The sequence below is a fragment of the Crocodylus siamensis genome, chromosome 11 (genome assembly GCF_052110815.1).
Source record: "Crocodylus siamensis isolate JL-2025a chromosome 11, ASM5211081v1, whole genome shotgun sequence".
Classification (NCBI taxonomy): Eukaryota; Metazoa; Chordata; order Crocodylia; family Crocodylidae; genus Crocodylus; species Crocodylus siamensis.
Genome location: NC_143405.1, coordinates 35,800,767 through 35,826,400, shown reverse-complemented (window position 1 = coordinate 35,826,400; position 25,634 = coordinate 35,800,767). Strand labels below are relative to the sequence as shown.

The window sequence follows — 25,634 nt, the reverse complement described above, 5'->3', positions numbered from 1 at the left end:
ATCTGGGGGGCTGTGCCCTCCCCAGTGCCCTCCCAGGGGTATGCGCAGTGGTGGAAGCTGACCCCTCTGCCACTGCTCCCTGGTGCATCCTGGACAAGCCACTTGTGGCTCTGTCCTCCGACCCTCCCCGGCTGGGCAGCATTTGCTCCAGCCTCAGCCCCAGCCCCAGCCCCTCCCTAACCATACAGGCCTTGTTCTGTCCTCTCAGCCCCCACCCCCCACAGACTTACCAGCCAGACACTGCTCTCCAAGTTGCCAGGTTGCACTTGTGGCTGTGTGCATGCTGTGGATGCATGCATGTATGCAGCATTTAACTGATGACATTACCAGTCACATCAGCCAAAAAAAGCCAATTGTTGATAATTTCAATTTTCCTTTTATTCGTGCTGATATGATATGGACCAATTTATTATGCACCTCTAGGGATAACACTTCATATCTATAGAAGCTCATATGAAGAACTATTTAAAATAAAAAGGTAACAGTCTGTCTACTGCTCTTGTAAGGGTCTAGGGCCTGGCCTTTTTGCTGTTCTGCCATACCACTTCTATCCTGGGGAAGGTCTTTGAAAAAATTATCAAGGGCCACATTACTGAGAGCCCTGCAGGGGAAGTGATGTTGAGGGGTAACCAGCATGGGTTTGTGCAAGTCCGATCCTGCCTGACTAACCTGGTCTCTTTCTATGACCAGATAACAAAGAGCTTAGATGGGAAGGAAGAAGTCAATGTCATCTTCTTGGACTTCCAGAAGGTCTTCAACACAATGTCCCAACCAATTCTGGTGGGCAAGCTGAGGGACTGCGGCATTGATGAATGCATGGTCACATGGGTGGCAAACTGGCTCCAGGGGCACACCCAGAGGGTGGTGGTGGACAGGCCGATGTTGACCTAGGAGGGTGTGGGCAGCAGAGTCCCCCAGGGCTCGGTCCTTGGGCCGGTGCTGTTCAACATCTTCATTAGCAACCTGGACGAGGGTGTGGAGAGTACGCTGTTCAAGGTCGCTGATATACCAAGCTGTGGGGTAAAGTGAATACACCGGCAGGCAGGGACTGTATACAGGCAGACCTGGATAGGTTAGAGAAGTGAATGGATCTGAACAGGATGTGGTTCAACAAGGACAAGTGCAGGGTGCTGCACCTGGGGAGAGAGAACCAGCATTACGGTTATAGGTTAGGGGCTGACCCTCTTGGCAGCACAGAGGCAGAGAGGGATCTTGGAGTCAGGATTGACTCCAGGATGAATATGAGTTGCCAATGCAACGAAGCAAGAGGCAGAGCCAACCGCACCTTGTCATGCATGAACAGGGGCATCACTAACAGGTCCAGATAGGTCTTGCTCCCCCTATATGCGGCACTGGTTAGGCCGCAGCTGGAGTATTATGTCCAGTTCTGGGCGCCGCACTTCAAGAAGGATGTGGAGAACCTGGAGAGGGTCCAGAGGAAGCCATTTGTATGGTTGAGGGCCTCCGTGTCCAGCCCTATGAGGAGAGGCTGAGGGACCTGAATCTCTTCAGTCTCCGCAAGAGGAGACTGAGGGGGGGATCTTGTGGCTGCCTCCAACCTTATCAGGGGCCACCAGCAGGGACTCGGGGAAAGTCTGTTCACCAGGGACTCCCTTGGGGTCACCAGGAACAATGGCCACAAGCTGAGGGAGGATAGGTTTAGGTTAGATATTAGGAAGAACTACTTCACGGTAAGGGGGGCCAGAGCCTGGAATAGGCTTCCCAGAGAGGTGGTGCTCTCACCTTCCCTTCAAGAGGAGATTGGATAGGCACCTGGCTGTGGTCTTATGATCCCTGCCTCCCCCAGTGCTCCTTCCTGCCCATGGCAGGGGGTCGAACTAGATGATCTGTCTAGATCCCTTCCGACTCATTGATTCTATGATTCTATGAAAAGGTTCTCTCATCTAAACTGGGCATGTTTAGATGAAATGGGGGCCCTAACTTGAAGCAGTGGGTTTTAAAAAACACTGCTTCAATTTAGGACTGATTAACACCTTACCTGACTCTCTGGCGGGGAGGAGAGAGCAAGCTGCCAGAAGGAATAGCAGAGGGGAGCTGCAGGGAGGGCTGCAAGGGGGTGTGGTGCTTATCTCCATGGCAGTGGTGGCCCCACCCTAGGCGGCACCTGCCCGCAGGCACTCAGCTCGGACAGTCCTGAGTTCACCACAGTCAGAGAGGGAAGCACCAGGCCCCCGCGCAGCTCAGGAAGACAGGCAAGCTCCAGTGGGGGGCAGGGGAAGATCAGGTGCACTGCTTTTCTTGAGCAGAGCCTGCTTTCCTGGGCTGTTGCCAGGCTATCTACAGAGCTTCCTGCAGAGCTGTGGAGCTGGATGGAGTCCAGTGCTTCACTCCACGGCTGTAGGACAGTAAACTAAAACTCCTCAAAGGTTTTAGTTTGCTGCGCCCCAAGTCATTTAAGGCGCATTACACCGCTGAATTTCCTACAGCAGCTGGAATTAATGCACAATATGCTGGCAAAGTGTGCAAACACTGACACTCTTAAAGCAGTGCAAAAGCATTTAGCCTGCTTTAAAGTGTTATGCGCACATGCTTCTCGTTTTGTCTACACAAGGCCATGATGTTGATATTATATTTTGTTTCAATTCTGTTCCCATTCTATCATTTTAAAATTCATTTTCTTTGCTATTCTTAAGGTTTTTATTTTCACTCCAGAGCAAAATAGGTGTAACCCTAAAGAGTCTCATTACTGTTAACCACAGATATGTAATATATGTTGTTTTTTCTTTCCGCCTTTATTTCATCTTTAAGTTCATTTTTATGCTGGAGAGCTGTGTCCTATTTTGAACACCACACTTCAATTTCAATTTCAATTTATTAAGGATTCTGGCTGAAAGCCATGCTCCCAAAAACAACATAAACAACACACAACCATAATATAAATTTAAACAAAAATAACAGAAATGCAAATATAATAATAAAATAGGGCCAATCTATTGAAAAGCATTATTTCTACTCCAAGAATTAACATAATCAAGTACAAGTATGCTGATAAATCAGATTAATAGATTGTAAGGCCAGAAGGGACCTTGGAAAATCATTGAGTCCAGCCCCCTGCACCAAGCAGGAAAGATAAATGGGATCAGAGGTGACCCCAGCAAGGCGACTGTCTAGTCTCCTCTTGAAGATTTCCAGGGTAGGCGATTGCACCACCTCTGGACACCACAGCGTACTTCACAGTCTGGACACCCTGACTGTGAAGAAGTTTTTCCTAATGTTGAGCCTGAATCGATCTTCCAGGAGTTTGTGGCCATTACTCCTGTTTTCCCCACAGGTGCCCTGGTGAACAGCTGCTCACAGAGTCCTTGATGTACTCCCCTAATGTAATGGTAAGCTGCTACCCGGTCCCCTCTCAGCCTTCTTTTCCTCAGGGTGAAGAGTCCCAGATCCCTCAGCCTTTCTTCATATGGCTCGCCTTTTAAGACTCTGATCATACAAGTGGCTCTTCTTTGGACTCTCTCAAGCTTGTCCATGTCCTTCTTAAAGTGTGATGCCCCAAAATGGACCTAGTACTCCAGCTGTGGTCTCACAAGTGCTGAGTAGAGCAGAAGAATCACCTCCTTGGCTTTGCTGGAGATGCATCAACTAATTCATACCAGAGTATTATTTGCCCTACTGGCTACAGCATCACACTGCCAGCTTGTATTCATAATGTGGTCTATTATTACTCCCAGGTCCCTTTCGTTCATGATATTAGTCAGTTTGGTGCCACAAAGCCTGTAGGTGTGTTGCGGGTTGCTCATTCTAAGGTGGAGCACTTTACATTTCTCAGCATTGAACTTCATCAGATTCTGATCTCCCCAACTTGCTAGCTTGTATAGGTCCACCTGTAACTGTAACCTATCTTCAAGCATGACCACACTTCCCATAATTTGGTTTCATCTTCCAACTTGTCCAGTGAGCTCTTCACCCCCACATCCAAATCGTTAGTAAAGATGTTGAAAAGTACTGGACTGAGCACTGACCCCTATGGGACACCATTGCCCACTTCTTGCCGGGGTGACAGATCTGTTCACTATGACTCTCTGGGCCCTATCTTGCAGCCATTTTCTCACCCACTTGACTGTCTCAGAGTTAAGCCCCCAATCCTCCAATTTGCTCACAAGGACATTGCGGGATGATAGATCAAAAGCCTTTTGGAAGGCTAGGTATACAATGTCAACCTGTTATCTCATGTCCAGGTGGCGAGTTATCTGGTAACAGAAGGAGATGATTTGGTAAGGCTAGACCTGCCCTTGATGAAGCCATACTGGCTGTCATTCAGAATCTGACTTTCTGCAAGCTTATCGTAGACAGACTCCTTGATGAACTTTTCGAGGATTTTCCCAAGGATGGAAGTTAGGTTGATTGGCCTATAGTTACCCAGTTTCTCCCTCCTGCCCTTCTTGTGGATGTGCACAACACTGGCCCTCTTCCAGTCCTCAGGGACTTCTCCAGAGCACCATGAGTTGTGGAAGAGTTTTGCCAGGGGTTCCTCAATGACTTTGGCCAGCTCCTTCAGCACTCTCAGATGAAGATCATCTGGTCCTGCTGACTTGTATATGTCTAATTTTATTAATTGATCATATACCAATTTTACGGCAATAGTAAGAAGGCAATTATTCCTACCGTGTTTATCCTCTACTTTACCTGGTGTGGTTTTCCCCTTGGTCTGGTGAAAGATGAAGGTATAGTAGTCATTCAGGAGGAATCACGAATCTATAAAAATGTTGTGCATAGGTCCACAATTAAGATGGTAAAAAACAAATATAGTGATAAAGTTTATTGGTTATATCAACAGTAAAGGATGTTTAGATCTGATCGCTTCAGCCTTGTAAGCAAAAATAGCAAGATGGTGGACTCAATATGAGTCTATTTGCTGGAGAAGCCATATTAATTTATCTCTATTTGAGAAGTGTTAGGGTGACAGTATTTGGATCTTGGGGAGCATTGGTTTTGTAGCTGAATAAAAGGCTATAACTTGTGGCTTAGCAGAGCGGCTAACCACAAGGCAAAATGATATGTTAAAAGTAACATTGCAAGACACTTAGGCAAGCATTTTCCTAACAATAGTAGTGATGCAAGATATATAGCTCATTGTGTAAGAAAAACAGGATGCAGACCACTGGCTATTGTTAAGAGATAAAGCAGAAGTAAGACCATGGAGATGGTGAAGAAATCAGCAGGAGACCACAAGTGACCAAGAGAAGTGGGGGTCAGGGTCTTACACGTGTGCTTATAGCAAAAAGACATGTAAATAAGTGAAATGCATGGGTAAGTCTATGCTAATGAAATAAACAGTAAACAGAGGTGGTGCTTAAGATGGGTAGGAATAAGGGTAGAACAAAGGAAGGACAAAGGTGGGGTAAATGTTAATAAGCATAAACCAAGGTGTATAAATATGGAAAGAACTATTGTTTGCGGCAGCTCCCCAGTTTGTTGGAGCTCGCCCAAAACTGCCTGCATTTTGAATAAAGCTATTGGAAGAAGCAATGTGTGCACCAATCCGTTGTCTTCCCAGCCGTTAGGTTGCATGGAGCCATGGTCTAACAAGAAGTATGTCCATTTCTGCAAGAACAGTGATAAATACTTTCTCCTTATTTTGTTATATAGAGGACATTTCAAAATAATGAATAGTGTCTTCCAAAACTCCTAGACAGGCTGGGCAACATCTTTTAGCCCTTGGAATGGAAAGTTTACATCCAGCCAAAACAGCCGCAGGCATCTGTTTGGTTCTGATAGTGCTTATCAAGGAGCTTCTGTTTACTGATGATGCTACCCTTATAATCCATGATGAAGACCTACTACAAGAACTTATGGATCACCTCTCAAGAGCTTGCCAGGCATTTGCACTCACCATCAGCATAAAGAAAACAGTTGCATTAGGATAGGGAGTTCCACAAGATCCATTGATCATCCTTAATGAGAACCAGCTAGCAGTAGTACAAAAGTTCAGCTACCTAGATTCTACAATGACTACCAATCTCTCACTGGATGAAGAATTTAATGTTCGCATTGGAAAGGCTGCCACCACCTTCAGCAGACTAACTAAAAGAGCATGGAACAACTCAAAGCTTACCATCAAGACCAAAATGCTAGTGCACAAGGCTTGCATGCTCAGCACTCTCCTGTATGGTGAGTACATGATAACTTATGCACATCAAGAGAAAAGGTTAAACAGCTCCCACCGGCATGTTTACACCACACACTCAACATCAAATGGCAAGATAAAATTAACAATGCAGAAGTTCTTCAAAGGGCAAACTTACTAAGTGTGACAGCCCTACTCAAACACAGACAACTGCGCTGCCTAGCCCATCTGACTAGATCAGAAAATGGATGCATACCCAAGGATATGTGATACAGGGAACTATCAGAGGAAACAAGCACAACAGGACACCCCAAGCTTCACTACAAAGACACATGCAAATGAGATACAAAGGCATTTGGAATCAATCCTGATCAATGGAAAACCTTGGCAAGTGATTGTAACAAGTGGCGTCATTGACTCCACCAGGGCATCAAAGTCCATGACAGAAATTGGCTCCAACAGCTTAAAGAGACAAGAGCCCGCAGGAAGCAAGCAACTCCTAAACCACTCAACCATGACATATACATTTGTAACCACTGCCACAGATCATGCAAATCTGAGATTGGACTATTCAGTCACATGAGACATTCCAAACCATTTATGTCATAGGCTTCAATATCCACCATCTCCTGTAGATGAAAGGATGCCAAAGAAGGGCATATAAATAGCATTATAAAAGTAATAGGTTTCCAGAGCCAGAGACTATAGAATCTCTATCATTGGAGATATTTAAGACAAGGCTAGACAAACATTTGTAAGAATGGTTTAGGTATGTTGATTCTGCCTTTAGACCAGGACTTTAGGTCCTTGGGTCCTTTCCAGCCCTATTTTTTAAGATTTTATGCATGTCTATATTTTATATGAAACACTGTTTAAAAAAAAACAACCCCCCCACCCTTGTGAATGACACACTTTGGAGGAGAGGGGAGCAAGCAAAAATAGAAGTCGATAAAATTTGGAAGGAATTTCAAGCACCTCAATGCTGTGCTACCCAACTTTTGTGATACTACAAGTGTCTTGAGTTTCAGAAAGCAAAATCTGCAAAATTAGATCCTTTCTGGCATTTCATGTTGACCATCCTGAGAACTGAGTTATCCAGAATCATAAATTACTTTAGAAAATCTTGTCCAAGATGTATCGTTTTTGCTTATGATAGAGGTTACATCTGAGTAGTTGTAAATTATTGCCTGAATTCTACACTAAGATGTTTTGTGGTTTTCACAGTATATTGGACTCAACTAGCCCTACGGAGAACAAAAGCAGGAAGCACTTTTGTTACATGAAAACAGTCCTCATGTATAGTCACTCACTTTTCCAATCATTACCACACTTTAAAAATATCAGCTATGCGCAGATGGCATTGAAAGATTCTCTTAAAGGTCTAATAGGATTGCACCAAGAGCACCCTCAGACAATATGTAAGATTATAATAAAAATAAATAGTTATTGTACTCATACAATTAACATACTTCCAAACAGAACAATTTAAGGATTATTAAAACATAAGATTCTCTTTTTATGTTTATTATGTTTATATTTCTGTAGCAAGATTTATGCTCAGTCTAACATAAAAATCTAATGCCCCTGATTAAAATATAGTAATGATTTTACTTTTATTTATTTACATACATTATTTTAATCTTCTGGGGCACTTGTACATGTGATGGTCATCACAATATACATATGACAAAAATGTAATTTGTGTGGCTTAATGCATCACACATTACGCATGTGCAGATTTGGAGAGTTTTACATGATTTTGCATCATTCCAAACTAAACTACATCTGGAGGTGGGCAGGCTCTGCAGGAAAAAAAGGATTGGGCCCCTCACTGCTTCTGCCTTCAGCAGAAACCTGCTTTAGGCAGAAGCGGCAAGGGGCCAGATCCCTTTTCTTTTGGTAGAGACTGCCTGCCTGTCCTGTGGCTGGGGTGCAAGCTGCCGGTGGGTTGAGCAGCTCCTGAGCTGCAAGGGCCCCAGTCCTTCCTTCAGTGGTGGTGGTGTTCCCCAGACAGGCTGCTAGTGAGCCAGATGCTGCCTCAGCGCAAAGCCAGCACCCACCAGATCCAACTCTTCACCAAGCCTGCTGGGGCTTCCAGTGCCTCATGCACTGTTCCTACTGCCTTCCTGCTCCTTGTGAGCATCCAGAAATGGGTGGGTTTCCCCTGGTGCAGCATGGGAAGGCAGCAGGAGGGCAGCTGGGCGTCCTAGCTACTGGAGAAGGCAGTAAGGACAATGCACAGAGTACTAGAAGCCCAGGCAAGATAAGGGAAGATCGGGCTTGGTGGGCTTCCAGTGCCCTGCGCATCATCCCTGTAACCTTCTCCAGCCACCATAAGAGCCAGCTGCTGTCCTGCCACTTCCCCATGCTGCCCCAGAGGCAAGCCAGACCTTTTCTGGGCAGTCCCAGGTGGTAGGGAGGTGGCAGGGACAGTGCATGGGGTGCTGGAAGCCCTGGTGGGCTCAGGGAAGAGTTGGATCAGGCTACGTGCTACCTCCAAGCTGGTGCAGCATCCAGCCCATTAGCAGTCTGATTGGGCATCCTGGGGGATGCTGCCATTGTGGAGGGAAGGACTGGGGGGCCCCCTGCAGCTCAGAGGCCACTTAGCTTGCTGGCAGCACACCCCCTGGCCGTGGGCAGGCTCCACTGAAAAGAAAAAAAGGATCAGGCCCCTCGCCATAACATGACTGAAAAAGTGAATTGGTGGGTTTCAATTAAAAACCCACTGTTTCAATTTAGGGGCCATATAATAAAACCTTGGGGATTAAACCCCCATTATGTGTACAAGCATCCCTGACTTACAAGCTTTTACTCTAAGTGCTTTTAGTAAGCTACCAGACTGACAGCATTAGACACAAAAGTCTAGTACCAGTAAAATGCCAATATACACATGTTGGCACACAACACCAAGGTGTCCTAGTTAACTATTGTTAGGGGAAGATTCTTCATCCTCTAGATTTATACAGTCTTTGAACTTTGCTAAGATGGTCGCTAATAGTGTCTGTTAGTGCCATTGGCAATCGGAGTTCTCAGGTCCTCTAGGAACCTGTCAATCAAGTCTTTTCTTTTTTTTATAGACCATTAAACAATCATCACGCTGTCACTTTCAGCACCTACTGTCCAGAGTTAAAGTTCATAAGTGATAAATGATTTGGCACCCACATCCAATTGTTTCACCCTGAAAAAATGTTAGTGCACCTACTTCTGTAAGCATTTGACTCTTAACACTAAATCACAAAAAGCAGCAAGGATGAGGAGGATGCCTTTTGCATTAACTGTTTCTCAAAGATTCAAGCAGTGTGGAACAGGATCATTCCTAGGCACCTAAGTCCACTTAGGTATCTAACAGGTGGAGTAAGATGTGGTCCAGTGTGATAAACTGTTTTTCTTTAAGGGGTTCTATTTTAAGTCACCTCATCAATCTTAAAAAGGCTTTCCCCCAACAAGGACACTCCTCCCGAGAGGTAGATCACACATTTGAAAGAGCCAGCTGGATACCATGTGAAGAATTGCTGCAGTACAGAACACCCCCCACCTCCACGAATCACACACCGCTGGTTATGACATATCACCCTTCCCTCAAATGCATACGGAAAATCCTCAGATTGCAACCCATACTAGAAAGAGACCCTATTCTTAAAAAGATGCATCCTAGCCTTCAAACAAGCACTGAACCTTGCTAACCTTATCACCAGAAGCAAACCTCCTTAGGGCCAGAACATACCAAAAGGATCCAGACCATGCCATGACAAGAAATGCAAAACCTGCCAACACATCTCCACCACCCCCACAATTATTACACCCCACAACAGAAACATCAGCATACCTGCATCTTACAGCCACACCTCCAGAACTGTAAAATATCTCATCCAATGCACCAACTGCTCTGATGGAAAATACGCAAGAGACACCAAACAACAACTGTGCACCAGAATGAATACACACCGGAAATCTATCTTAGACAAGAATACCTGCAGGGGCTCATTTCTCGCAAGAAAACCAGTCGCTCTCCCATCTCGCAGTTCTAATCCTCAAAGGAAACTTACAAAACACTTCCCAGAGACGAGCCTATGAACTCCACTTCCTCAATCTCCTGGATACAAAAAAATCATGGACTAAATATAGACCTTGGATTTATGATACATTATAACCTGCCTGACATCTGACTCCCCAGGTACCTCTCCACTATTAAACAGCTACATTCACCCCCTTTTTCACTCTGTCACCCACTGATTCCTCAATTTACATCTTCACTGACTGCCTGTCTTGTATGCATATCAGACCCGCCTCTGGCTTCTTTACTTTTCATTCCATCCAGGAAGAGCACACACCAACTGCAGAGATTTCCTCAGCCTGACGAAGGGTTTTTAAACCAAAAGCTTGCTAAATATTTTCTGCCAACTATTTATGTTGGTCTAATAAAACATATAAGATTCACCCAAAGAACATTGTCTGCCTATGTCCTTAGCCCAACATGGCTATAACCTACACCCCTGTAGCTTATATACAAGTTCTTCTCAAATTGTATATACATCACCATCCTCTCTGCTCAGACCTTAATGTGCTGTTTGCATGAGAAACCAGCTATTAAAAGAGCAGTAGAAATTCACATATACAGGCTGTGAAAAAATCCAGCAGATTATAGGAGTAAAAGGTTTGTAGGTAAGAGATGAGGGCTCTTGTTTTCTGGAGCTAAACTATTTTTCCTATGTGCCTACTGAGTCCAAGGAGCCTATGGACTCATAGTAGCTAGCAGAAAGGGCATATCTATTGAATAAGATTCATAAAATCAGGACTGCAGAATAAGGGGTCAACCCAGAACATTTATCACAGGGGTATTTTTGTTGTTATTTCAAATTAAATGTATGCTGAAGTAGCAGAAAAATGGCTTATATTGCTGCTTTTATTTTTGAATTGGTAATGTTTGTAGTGACCAATTGTCAAAGCTTACATACACAGCACCGAAACATTTCTGTTTATGAATAAAGTTCTATACAACCTGAAAACAGGGAAGTTATTTCAAGAAAATGTAGGGAGGAACAGGGGAAGATCCAGGGCTGTAAATGTAACCAGAGCTGAAACAAGGATGTTAGGATTACTTTTCCATATGTTGTTTACATTGGCCATGATAGGAAAGGTGGCAGAACTTTTTCTTCATTAACATTGGCATGAAGTTTATCAGATTATTTTATTAATCTCTATTCTCCTACAGAGCTGAAATCAACTGCAGAAATATGAAAAAGATTTGTTTAAAGCTTTTGATTATTAATAGTCACACTGACTCATAACAACAACATTGTGATGCAACCCACTAAGGTAACATCTCTTTTGGTACAATAAGCCTGTCATACAGTATTTTCACCAATGATGTGCTTTTTCCTTAAAGGAAGGCGGGGTTACTAGTTAGTGTCAGGGCCATAAATAAGAGGGTCCTATGTCCAGGAAATTAGAAGTCAGTTATCATTAGCATATACTCAGTTTGAGCATTAGAGGGCTTTTCTAACCATCTAAGTCTGTTGAAGTCGAACTTCACAAGGAAGAAATCAGACAGACATTAGGAAATTTAGATGTAAGATCACTAGTAAGAGAATATTTTCTTTAGCTGGCCAGTTAAACGTGGTTAAGGCAGCATGAACTCTGTACTCAGTACCTTGTTGTTTTCAGTGCTGCTTCTTCTGACCCTCAGAATTCAGGAGCTGGTAGAGGCATGCAGCTGTGCCCCTGCACATCCACAGCAGCTAATCTGTGATTCTGCTTTAGGTGAGTCATAACAGCTATACTTTTAACGTTGTCGGTAAGAAAGTAATTGTAACTAAATTAAGTGCTGTGATATTTTTTGTTCAACTCTCTAGGGAATACATTTAACAAAACAGATTATTCACTGAAAAGGTTTAAAAGCAGAGTGTTCTCATTTAAAGAGACAGGTATATAAGATAATGCATTTTAAAATGTATCTGATGTTTGTTAGTAGCTGTTCTGTTTCCCTTGCTTTTTCAGTAAATAGTCAAGACTATACATTGTTGAATTAGCTGCTATATTAAATTAGTACTTTTTAAAATGCAAGAAAAAACTTCTATATTAGCTTTCCAAGTGAACAAGAAAATATTGTCACTGACAAATAATTCCAGTTATGTTAAATATATAGAATAGGAAATTATATATAAATATGTAATACAGAAATTATGTATGTATGTTTTAGGAATAACTAGCTGCCACAGCTCTCTGTGAAATCCAGTGAGGATATGTAGTTAAATCAGTTGATTTGTGATGTACTATAATAAGGTTTGGATTTGTTTCCATTTTGCAACAACAATTTTAGCAGGTAAGGATAGGCCTTTTTATCTATGGACAGATTAGCCACAGGAATTCTGTACTACATTTCACTTTCCACTCCTAAGATTGCTGTGTTTCATGATATCTAATCAACATATAGAAAAACGAAAGATCTCAAAATTAGACAACATGGGGATAAGAAAATGTGACATTTTGTAGTCTTTTGATTTCATTAGTTCAAGCTGTGGCTAGTTAGCTTCTATCCTGTGTGAACAGTAAATGTAGAACATGAGTTTCCAAAGTGTCGCAAAATTAGCATCTCTATGGGGTAGGCAATACCTTCTGCATACTGATTAATTGCTTTTATACACTGACAGAAATTCTTTGTAGCCATGACAGACTCTAAGCTCTGTTTATGGCCATCAGTTAAATTGTTTTTTTAATCTGGGTTTGTCAAGCAATCCTTTTATTAAGTTACCTATACCAAACATCCCAGATTAGGGTTATTTGAGGTGTGGAAATTTCAGGTTACTTACTGCTTAAAAATTATTATACTACACTATTTGTCCTCTGCATTGAAAAAGTTGTTGCAAACACCATTTTTTTCAACAATCAACTTATATATATTGTTTATTTGACAAACATCCAGCATTAGAAAAAGAACTCAAGATACTTATTACATAAAGTATTCCATTAGGTTAAGGGAAATTACAAGGTTCACATTTCCACAAATATCTTTTATAAACAGGGAGTTTCCCTTGGTCTTTATTATGATTAAGTATTAGGGGCAGAAAATTAAATTACATTGTATTTGATATTGATCCTCAAGTACTTACTAACACACACAGTCCCACTGATACTAAATGGACCATGAACACAAGGGCCCTTTGTTTAGTGTTTACCACTTGAAGTTGCTTTTATAAGTACTGTAACTAGATACATTTATATACTGAATAAATATCCATATACATGCTATAATTTCTATAAGCCAAGAGGACTGTTTGGTTTGCTAGAGCAATGATGCACCATATAAGCATTGCAAAGTGGCAGGGAAAGACCAGTGAAGAACTCACTGTGGGCTGGGGAAGTTTCTACTGACAAATCTGGCAAAGGTTGTTCTACACTATCCTCCACCCAAAATGTAAGAGGAAGGAGATGTACTGGGGGAGTTTTATGGGCAGGGCATTGGAGAATACTGTTCTTCCCTGCAGCACTATTATACACTGGGGCCAGGTGGATTTGAATCAGGAAGTTACGGTTAGCCCTTTCCACTCTCTACTAGGCTGTTTAACCAAGGCACAGCACATTTCATCCCATATCAAATACACACGCAAGAATACTTTTAATCTCTGTTTTGTTTTAAATATTATTAAATGTTAAAGATAATTTTATTTTAGTGTTTATATAATTCCAGATAGTTGTAATAACAAAATGTAGAGCCTGCTGCCTCAGTCACTGATGTGATGGAAATTTAACCTTTAACTTTGAAGGGACCAATCCAGTCCAAGTTAAGATTTCAACACTAAACCAGAATTGCAGAGTTTTTCAATGATGTACATGTTAATCATTCAGTTACAGAGACTTTGCAGAATACAAAAGAGGTGAATCTCTGTTAGACAGACACAAACAGTGCAATGCCTATACATTTTACAGTGAGACAATACCGCAACCTGTCCTATTTATATAGCCCAAAGAACGGCCTATACTGACATAATTATCTTTCAACTTCAGTTCCTTTCTACAATCCAGTTTTCTTTCCCTCAGGTCACTTCCAAATAGAATGGGTGGAGGGGTGGTGGTAGAGAGAGTTAAATCAACAGACCTGACTCCAGCCACTAGCTGAATGTGTGAGGCCACTCAGAAACCTCAGCATTCAGCTGGATCCCCAAGAAGAAACAAGCAGAGAAATTAATTAAGTCTGGGCCAGGCACTTTTCACTGTAACTTTTGTCCATGTGATTAGTGGTGTGACACTTTGTCTTTTCCTGTCAGGGGGTTTTGTGGCTTCACACTGCCTTTTTCTAAACAACCATAGCTACCAAACAGTGCAAGTAACTTAGTACAAATCACAGACTTTCTGACAGTTCTAGAGTGAGAGGCAGTCTCTGATCCTGCCACTTGCATGCAAGAGGATGACACACTGGGAGAATGTGAGAATTTAATGCATGCCAGTCATGGATACACAAAAGGGGGTAGTGTGATAGGTTAGTAGGTTCTGTACAGATGCAACCACAGCTACTGACTTCACGTGTGGCCCTGGGCTAATCATTTAATCTCCTTCAATCTGTGAGACACAAACACTGTAAGGCACTGAACACCAACTTTAAGCTGCTGAAGACCTTACCTTATATTTTACTTCAATGGAAGAGGAGGGTACTCAACAATTCCCATGAGGGGTCATGCATTTTGCAGCCAGATGTCCTCAGTTTTAGAAAAGGGTAAGTCCTTACTCATTTGTGGCTCATTCCTGAAGGTTGTGGTGGTCCTTCAGGAATGTGCTTAGTGTTTTCAGCAGCTTGAGGGTTAGCAGCACTCTCAGAAGAAATTGGTGTTTCAGACCAGGGTGATGATAAGAATTGACTAATGCTAAATGCCTTGCAGTACTAAAATTATTACCAGTCTATAAATTAAATCAAAACAAGTCTGTATTCAAGGCTAGCTTCCATGGTTCCAAAATATCTGTCAGAATCAGAACGGTGTGTTTTTAAGTAAACAACATGGTACAAATACCTCCATTGTATGGTACTAATATCTTCAAATGCATCTGATAGAAAGGAGCAGAGAAAGGACCAGAGGTTTCAGGCTTGAAGTAAGCTCAGTCTAACAGCAAGTTGGACCCAAGGCAACCAATGATATTTTTTCCAATGACTACAGTTGGCTAGGAGTGCATCCTTAGTGAGCATTTAAATTGAATTTCATGGTGAAAAATCACAATCATTAATGCACTGTGCAGAAAAAGTATTTTTGAAATACTAACATATATAGACTTAAGAAGACTGTATAAACCTCAGCTTTCTTTTAAAGGTGGTTCTTGCTATTGTTGTAATGTACCGTGCTTGGTGAGGCAGTAAACAAGAAAAAGTTGATCATTTGGGTAAATAGTAAATATTTTGCTGGGTTTTTGGTTGTAGTAAATATTTTTGTACTTGCCACCTATAGAATATTGGATTCCCTATCTTTGAAGTTAGCTCAATTCTTGATTAAACAGTTCTTTTCTTTATATAATGGAAACAATATTTTTATTCAAGCAGTTAGCATTGCACAGTAATAGAAATGACAGATTTTTGGCACAAACACATATTTTTATACAGACTTCCAGAGATTTATTGAAGCAGCATTTCTCTGAAGGAGGCCTTATGGCTGAAGCTTGTCAGCATTTTAAGCTAATTAAAATCCTTATATGTCCTTTGAGACCTGGCATTGCAAAAAAGTGCCAGATTTTACTAAATTATTTCACATTTAAAAATAATGGTAAGTATTAAGCCTACCAAAACAATTTCCAGTCAGCTCTGGTAGGAGTGTTCTAAAGTGACAATAGGCCATTTCTATTTCCCTGAATTTCAAGTGAAAACCTTTACTATTCTTTTTTATTTTTGCAAGCCCCTCACTCACTACATTTTTCTTTTGTGTAAAGTTACTACGAAACACCCACTTTTTCACTGAAAGTCATTTTTCAGTATCAGTGAGGACAGCAGCTCTACTTGAGAGAGAAAAAATACCAAGCCATTGTCACTGTATACAACTTGGGAAAATTTATCAGAAATATTTCAAATTTAGAACAAGAAGTAATTACAATGACTGTAAAACAGGTTTTAAGTTTTGCTAATAATACATGGCTAACCTCTACTCTAAATTTACCTCATAGTGGGGTAAATTTACCTCGTGGTGAGGTACAGGGTGGATAATAAGTCATTGAGCAAAGTTAAGAATATGCATAAAACGTATTTGCACATGCAGAGCTTTAGTATCCGTATGAATGATAATAGCTAAGGGTATGAGAAGTGGGCCCTATTCGATTCGGATTCAGCCCGAATCAGGGTCAGTGATTTGATTAATTGATTTGGATCACTGTCCCTGATTTGATTTGGCCGAATCTGAATCTGAAGATTTGATGATTTGGAGAATCACCGATTCGGACATAGACACAGTTTTAAAAGTTTTTTCTACATACCTTGAAATAGCAGGCGTGGCTCTTGATTGCTGAAATGCTGCAGTGCATGGAGCATCCCACAGGAGTGCGGGGGGCCTTCCATGTGCTCAGCGATAAACCCAGAAGTGGAGTGGAAGTACTTTGGTACACTTCCAGGTCTTCCAGGGAGCACACAGGGGTCCCCCGCACCCCCCTCCCCAGCTCAGTAATTGGCCACAGGGGGACCCCGGGTCCCCCACCCAGACCCAGGAAGCACCAGTCACTGAGCCAGGAGGGTGTGGGGGGGCATCCCAGCATGCTCACTGGTGGACCTGGAGGTGGACTGGAAGTGCTTCTGATCCACTTTTAGGTCTGCTGACAAGTGTGCTGGGGAGCCCCCGTGCTTCTGTGGGACACTCTATGCACCCCAGCATTGCAGGACTCACAAGCCACCTGCTACCTAGAGGTATGTAGGAAAAACATTTAAAACTGTCTCTATGTCCAAATCTCTGAATCTCTCTGAATCACTTTGGAGGGTTCTGATTTGATTCAGAGAGATTAAAGGGTCCTCTGACTTGATTTGTATTCGGACATCGAATTGGGCTGAATCTCCGCTGAATCTAATCGGGGACTGAAGCTTCACACAGCCCTAGTAATAGGTACATCTTATCACAATGAGAATTCAACACAAATGGGTCGGATCCTTAGTATTCAATTACTGTACTGCATTGCTATGGCAAAGCACAGTAGCTGTATGCTGGCTTAATTAGTCATTAGAGCCTTCTCCACCCCAGAGGAATTTCAAGATGGTGTACAGCCAATGGAATAACTCCTATTGCTGCCCTTGTCTGGCTTCAGTGCAGAATATACTCTCTAATAACACACATTCCTTCCCCACCCCCCAAAGTCTCCAAGTACCAAAATGACTACTTGGGGCCATAAGCAGATGGGCATAAATTAAAACAGTCCTGAGATACTTTAATTTATGCTGTGGACAGAACAACCTTCTAGCTGGACCCAGGATCAACGGTTGCCTTTGCATCTTGCAGAACAGAGCTTAGACAGACTGGCCACATCCACATGAGCATGGACATTTGTTTCCCTGGGGACAAGAAGCAGTGGTACAACTTGTGCCACTGCTACTTGTCTCCAGGGAATGCCTGTGCCATGCACCCTCTGGCATGTGGCAAGTTATCCTGGGTGGTGTAGGGGAGGCTGGGGCCAGCGCTGGGATGGTCTCAGCAGTCTTACCTGGGGGCCTGCTCCTGGGGCTGCAGCAGCAATGATCCTGCTGCTCAAAGGCCAGGCCAGCAACTGGAGTATGGCTCTGGCCAGCCAGGTTTTGGTTTTGGACAGTTTGCACTTCATACGCCACTCCACTTTTTTTTGCATGGGTTGTTTTGACCCCGGAATCTCTGGGATCTCCCCACACACTGCTACCTTGCAGCACAGAGAACACCTGAGTATGTGGTATATGGTGCTGCAGATATTTCTGGATGCTGCCACTGGGGCTAGACAACTCAATTTTTTATGTCTCTTAGTTTTTTGCATTTTTTTCCATAGTAAGTAGCAGGAAATACTTACACAATTTAGCACATGTCTATCATTTATTCTACTGCTCTCTGCCAGACAGTAGATGTCAATGCTTTGTAGGCTGGCTTTCCTTTGGAAGAGAAATCAGTAACACTAAAGTCTGGGTGTTCTCCTACTGCAACTTGTTTTAACAGCACTATTTACAGCTCCTGAAAGGAGGCACTCATAAAACCACACTACTTTAAGGGATCTCAGTCTCAATATTAATGCTTGACTCCCAGGGTACAATTCTGGGAAGTAAGAAACATTGTGGCAAACAGCAAACTCTTGATGCTTCCCATAGTTCTTCCCTTTCTCACCATGGAACTACCCTAGGAAACTAACATGCAGCATTTATTCCAAAACTAAAAACATGCTCATGTATTAAGAAAAAGAGCTATTTTAACAGCACCATTTAATGACACCTGCTATTCTTGTTTCCAGAGGACTGTATATATTAACTCATAAATTGTTTCAAAGCCTGTGCAAAGTAGAAAATAATATTACACAATTTGTCAGATATGGAAGATACAGAAACAGAAGTACTACACATGGAGGAGCCTTCCTAATATAAAATTAGTGGCTGAAATAGTATTAGAACTGAGCCAAAGTTCAATGAACTCATTCATAACTCAGAAAACAATATGGCAGGATGTTGTTTAATATGCAAAAAGTTTACGAAATATGGATACTAAGTTGAATAAGTGGCTGAGGGATTCATATCTTTCTATAAATGCAAATCTCAATTCATCTTTAACTATGATTGTGACAGGGGGCCATACCGGGGCCAGGTCTTATGTCGGCCTGCCCACCTAAGTAGGGGAGTCCACCCAGTTTCATCTGCCATGACTTTGCTGTTCCCAAATGTGGTGTAAAAATGTGGGAGGCTGCCCATTTTACTGCCCTGATGCCAGGGGGCACTATCCACGGCTTCGTACCATCCCTATATCATGGCCCAGGCCTCGCAGATGTCACTCCTGAGTTGTCTATGCTCTGCCTTGAGTCATTCCTGAGTTGTCTATGCTCTGCCTTGAGGCCAGACCAAACTCAGCATACTGTTAGGCTTTGCTCACACAGCCCTGCTCTGGGCCTCACACATACCGCCTCCCTCTCACTGGGGCCTCTATCACTCTGCCCTCTCTCACTGGGCCTCTTGCACTCATGCTCTTTACTGGGCCACATTCAATTTGCAAAACACTGGGCTAACTCTATCCCTTGTCCTTCACTGGGTAACACAACCCACTGGTTCCCTAACTGGGGCCAGTGACTTGCTTTTCTATTCAGGTTCCCTCTATGCCGCCTCACTTGGCCTTAGGCCCACTTGCAGCCTCAGGTGTCCGAAGACTTACATAGGCCTCAGTACTCATCCCCGTCTCTCTGGGGCCTCAACATACTCCCCCTCTTTGCATGCCTGGCCCCCATGCCTGTCTGAGTGTGGGTAACCCACCAGGATGTGGGTGCTGGGTTTTAAGGTACCCCTCCTTGCCTTTCACTGGGGAGGTAACTGGCCTGACATTTCTGGGGGACTGTCTCAGCCCTGTGGAACTGGACCTAAAATGGCCACCTCATCAGGGCTGGCCTGCACCTGCCAGTTACCTGCTCTCAGCCTTAAAGTGGCAGGCACCCAAAGGCACACTGCCACAATGATGTAATTACTAGAGACACCCAAATACTAGTGCTGTGCGAAGCTTTGGGTGGTGATTTGATTTGAAGGCGATTTGGTCCATTTTGGTGGCCAAATCTCCGAATCTGAATCAAATCAGGGGACCAATTCAAAGGTCCAAATCAATTCAAAGCTCTCCAAATCTTTGGAAAAGAGTAGGTAAATGGAGTCCTGAGTCTGGCGTGGATGCTTTGCCCCAAAGTTTGGTGTCATTGGCTAACTTGGCCAGTCCACTCCTGACTCCCCCTGGATGCAGATCTGGGAGGAAACAGGCAGAGCTATTTTGTCCCAAGTGGCACAATTTGCTGCACAACAAAGTGTATGTCTGAGCACTTGCGCTGAGGCAAAAGGCCCCGGCTCAAATTTGCACTGCTTCTATTTGAGCTGCTGGAAGCGCATGTGCTTGCATGTGTGGATGCACCCCATGGGTTCTTTACTTGTTTACTTCTCCCAGCGCTGCCACCTTCTGCTCTCTGTCTCTCTGTGTTTTCCCCCTTCCCCCCATCCCTTCCGCCACCTCCTGCTCTCTCTTTTTTCCCCCTTCTCCCCATCCTTTCTGCCTTTGTATTCAAATCTCTCTCTCCTTCTTATACACTGCTCCCTGCATATTCTTTTACAGAATCTGATGAAGTTAGCCTCATCCCACAAAAGCTTTCTTAATTGTCCTTCTGTGAAGCTCCCTATCAGCACCATCCTTTCCCTCTCCCTTACCACTTTCATCAATTTCTTTTAATTCTTCAGGATCTCCAGCCCCACCTTTCCTATTTTATACCTCTGCATGAAACCTTCCATCCTGATATAATTAATTGATAGTTGCCATGCCCATGGACTCTTTAAAGAGGTCCAATATGCTCCCCATTTCCTCAAAATTGCAGCTGCATGAAATTGAGTGATATGTGTTGCTTTCCCCTCTCCCTCTGTTACTGTCTTGCATACTACACTTACATATTTCACATAGCTGAACAATCCCAAATCCAGAAGCCCCCACCCCACCTCTCTCTTGCTTTGAAGAGTTCAATTCTAGACAACCTTTCTCTTTTGGCATTCCAGAAGAACACACATAGTTCCCTTTGTACTTTTGCTATCTGCTGCCACATCAGTGGGAAAACAATTCTGGTATGTAGAGTAATTAGCAGTAACGCAGCCTTAACCATGACCACTTTCCTAGCAAAGAACAGCATCCTTCTAGACCATAACCAAAGTATTTGCCATATCCTTGCCATTACCTTTTCCCATGCTGTATTACCTTTCCATTCAGCATCCATTTGGATCCCTAGCACTCTGATTTCTCTCTCTTATTTGAAGTCCCAACTTCTCCAAGTTGCTCCAGTTCCCCACTCCCACTATGGTGCTTTTTTATCTATTTAATTAGGCCCATCACTTCTCTATACTCCGTATGCTTTAGCACTCTTTGCATCAAAAATCTCTAACAACTGTATTTATATCATTCATGTATAATATGCATTTTACCTCTCCCCCTCCCAGTATATCTTTACTCTGCTTCTGACCATGTCTTTTCTTATTCTTTGTGCTAACAGTTCCATGCCACACACAAATAGTATTGGCAACAGAAGGAACCCTTGTTTCACTCCTGTATGGATTTTAAAGGTCCCACTTAGATACCCATTAGTTTGAACTTGACTCTGCTTCTCTATACAATAACCTTACCAACATTATATCTTTCTCTAGGAACCTCATTTTTCTGGCACTTCAAATATATAATCATGATCCACTGTGTCTAATATTTTTTCTAAATCCAGGTTCGCTATAACAGCGTTTATTTTCCTCTGTTGGATGTAGGACAGTGTATCTACCTCTGATCACTCTGATAGCTTTGGAGATCCTTCTCCCTGTGTATACTTGGTCTTCATGTATTATCTTCTGGAGGTTTCTCCTCATCCTCAAAGTCAGCAGTTTGGCCATTAACCTATAGTCTATATCAGGGGTTGTCAACTGGGGGTATGTGTAACCCTGGGGGTACTTGGGGAGGTTTCATGGAGCATGCAGCAGCAGTGCAGAGAAGCAGGGGTACTTGGGAAGTGGCAGCACAGGGGGTGGGGTGGCTTCAGGGGATGGAGCAACATCCATCACTCCATGTTGCTGTCACATGCCATTTCCTATCGCCAAAGTACCCCACTTGTCCACAACACTGGCTTCGCATCTGTCCGGCTGGTGGGGGAAGAGGCATTGCTGACAGCTAGCCGGACATGAAGCCAGTGGTGCAGAGAAGCAGGGATACCTGGGAAGAAGTGCCATGGGGGGCAGGGCCACCACTGCCATCCATCACTCCATGCCACTGCTACCAGGTGCTGCACGATGCTTTCCCGTGCTAAAGTATCCCCACTTCTCCACACCACTGGCTTTGCATCTGGCTGTTTGACAGCATCCCTGGTACATGGCAGTGACACAGGGAGCTTGCACATGGCAGCTGCCCCCACTGCCATCTAGACACTCAGCACCGCTACCACATGTCATGGAGGGATGGGGTGCTGGTGGCCAAGTGCATGTGAAGCCGGTGGCATGGAGAAGCAGAGATACTTGGGGTCAGCAAAGCGGCATGGGGCTGGGCTGCCACCCCCATCCATCACTCCATGCCACCACTGAGAACCGCTTTCCTCTGCCCAAGTATCCCTACTTGTCCTCACTGCCAGCTTCATGTGAGGCCAGCCGCCAGCATCCGCTGCTCCCCCAGCATGCGGCAGCAGTGCTAAGTGTATAGGTGGTGGCAGGGATGGCCCCTGCATGCAAGCTCTCCACGATGCTGCCATGTGCTAGGAGAGGGGTGTGCTGACAGCCAGCCAGACTCAAAACCAGTGACATGGAGGAGCAGCAATACTTGGGCATGGAAAAACAGTGTCCCATGGCAACATGCAGTGTATAGATGCTGGTGGCAGCCACGTGCGAGCTCCCTGCACTGCCAGTTCCATGTCTGGCCATCTGTCAGCACCCCTGCGCCCCCCCCCCACTCTGCATCCAGAAGGAGTACCCACCTGAAGGGGTACCCTGCTTAAAAAAGGTTGAAAACCCCTAATCTATATTAAGGAATGTAATCAGTCTCCAGTTTTTCAGGAGTTTCTTCTCCCCTTTCTTGAAGAGTAAGATCACAGTGCCCTTTGTCTGATGGGAGAATGCGGGTCCCCTCATTCCAATAATGTGACTTTTGGTAATGTAACAATTTTCTACCTTTAATGCACAGATTAAAATGTATAGGAATAGATCAGAGAGGACAAGAAATGAACCACAAAAGAACATTGCATTTTATCACTTCTATAACTACAGGCCTGCTTCAAACTAGATTCCCAGCTTTCAAAGTAATCTGTCCAGCACAAGCAAGTACAGGTCAGAGTTCTTCCCAGTCTATGCCAATTTAAATCAGACATTTATCTCTGAATGGCCAGGAATTAACATGTACCAAGTAGAATGTAAAATAACTAAAGCTGGCAGAACTGACTTAAGTACCATATTCATATGAATACAAACTATACTACAGCAATAATGTGATTTATTTGATCATATCTTTTATTGGCAGACTAGATTTGCACTTTATAGACTAACTAGAGCAGATATACTGTATTTACTCAAATCTAAGATGCCGCTGAATATAAGAGGACTCCCTCCTCCCAGTAACTAGACTCCGTATATGGAAAATTTATAAATTTGTTGCCCACCCACTGCTACAGCAGGGAAAATAAATTTTGGGGCATCAGGTGCCCCTCTCCCCTTGCTGTCAGACCTGTTCTTCCTGAACACATGGAAGTAAGAAACAAATTTGGAAAACATTGACTTTGAAATAAATGTACCTGTAGTAATTTTCATATAGGCAAATTACTATGGGTGCCCATAGACTTAGAATTGATTCATTTACCTTTTATGGAAACTGCTGCAAATTTTAGCACAGGTTTGAGAGGGGTAGGTTTGGCGGGGTGGGTGGAAAATGTTTTGTGTTCCAGGTCAAACTAGCTAAATTATTTCTGAATCCTTTTGATTGAGCAAAACTCAATCGTTCCAACACCGTATGTGGCGCTGCAACCAGCAAGTATCCTCCACTCCAGACTTTTCAGCCTGGGGCTTCAGATACTCCCAAATGCATTGGCAGGCATCCTACATGCAGGTCCAAGGCTGGAAACTAAAGGTTTGGGTTCCCTCAAGTCTCACTTGCCCTCAGCCAAAGGCCAAAAGAGCAAGCTAGGGAGGAGTCCCTCATTTCCATAAAGCAGGTGTGTAGCCAAGGTCTTCTCACTGGAAGTTGGCCAGTAGGAAGCTAATTACAAGACTCTTGTAGGGTGTCCTGTCTGCAGTGTATTTGAACAGGTTCACCCTTCACTACACAATGCCATTTTAATCCATTTCAGCTCAGATACCAGACCAGTGCAGCTTGATCTTAGCCCACAAGAGGCCAAGAAGCAAGCACCATTAGTCCAGGTGGGCCTGGCCCCATATGCTTCTGCCTTATGCAGCCAGGGACTTAGGCTGGAGCTGCGTGTTACAGGGCCATGTGGTGCTGGCCCCGCATGCTGCCACCAACTCCAGTCGGGGATTTGGGTGGGAGCGTGGGAGCTGCCTGTTATGGGGCCAGGTAGGGCTGGCCCCACTTGCTGCCACCATGAGCAGCAAGGGACTTGAGCGGGAGCACTATTGGTCTGGGTGAGGCTGGTCCCACCTGCTGCTGTGACCTGCAGCTGGGGCTGAGGTGGGAGAATGCAGAGCTATGGGGCTATGTAGGGCTGGCCCTGGTCGCTGCCACTACATATAATTTCAGGGATTTTCACACTCTGGGGACTCCAAGGACTCCCCCCCACAAACAAACCCTCACACCTCCCTACACATCCCACCACCCATCATACCCCCAAACACCCACAGCCTCTCATAGCCCCCCTACACACTCCCACCCCCATACCCACACTCCCCACATCCTCCCACACACTTCCACCACAACCACATAACCCACACCCCTTCACACCCACCCACCATATCCACACCGCACACCCTCCCACACATGCACTCCCCAACCAGCCCTCCTACATACACCCCCTTACCTCCACACACAATATTCAAGAGTAAGACTGTATTTTGAGCTATGATGCAAGCAACTCTAGATACACAATGCAAATACACATACATCAGGATAAAAATATTTTTTAAATAAAATGAAAAGAAGTTATAATAGATGTCTGAATTTTTTAGTCTATGATTTTTTTTTCCAGTTTCAAGATGGCACCCTCCCAAAAGGAGTACTTCCAGAGCAAGAGAAGTGAATTTCAGTGGCAAAGGTCATGGGTTGGGGTGGAAGTTCTGGTCCCAAGGTGGTGACCAGGGGGCGGGGCAAGGGGCCACCCTTGCAGCCCTTGCCAACTCACCAAAATTTGTTAAGCAGCCCTCCAGCCAAAATAATTGTCCACTTCTGTCATAGGGACATACAGACAGATTTATGTTGATATATACTGACATACCTCCATTAACATTGTATACCACTATGACAATTTATACCATCTGCAGTTTTCTCCTTAGAGCTTTATACTAATGTACCCAGCTAAATAGGAAAAGTAATACTTCAATATTTACAGAATCTTGAATGGAAGGTAGGAAGAATTGTATTATCATCTTTTGAGATGACATGTGTTGATGTATTCCTGAGGCTCAGGTGCTCAACTGATACATTCCATGAGGCTCAGGTGCTCAATACATTCCTTACAGAGCCACAAAAATCCAAGCTGTTCTAATTTTCTCAGAAGGGAGGAAAACTATAGGCAACTATTGTATGTTGTTATATATGCTGTCACATAGCAGCAGAGAGGGCAGTGTCATATTACAGTGTACAGTCTGAGTATGCTGGAAAAAATTCTAGTTATCTTCTGGCTTAGTTTACCATCTGTTGAATCACCACACCTACCACAGAAGCTCAGACTGTTT

At 43.7% G+C, this 25,634-nt stretch overlaps 2 protein-coding genes across 2 annotated transcripts in view; one reads left to right on the top strand and one right to left on the bottom strand.

Annotated features, from left to right (window-relative positions):
• SYN2 (synapsin II) overlaps positions 1-25,634 on the bottom strand; it is a 568,232-nt gene that overhangs the window by 160,569 nt on the left and 382,029 nt on the right. The gene's annotated exons all lie outside the window — the stretch shown is intronic.
• Positions 11,528-25,634, top strand: part of TIMP4 (TIMP metallopeptidase inhibitor 4) — a 37,729-nt gene continuing 23,622 nt past the window's right edge. The window contains exon 1 of the mRNA XM_090021235.1: positions 11,528-11,848. Coding sequence (XP_089877361.1) covers positions 11,719-11,848 — 130 coding nt within the window. The 5' untranslated portion in view covers positions 11,528-11,718. The remainder of the gene's footprint in view (positions 11,849-25,634) is intronic.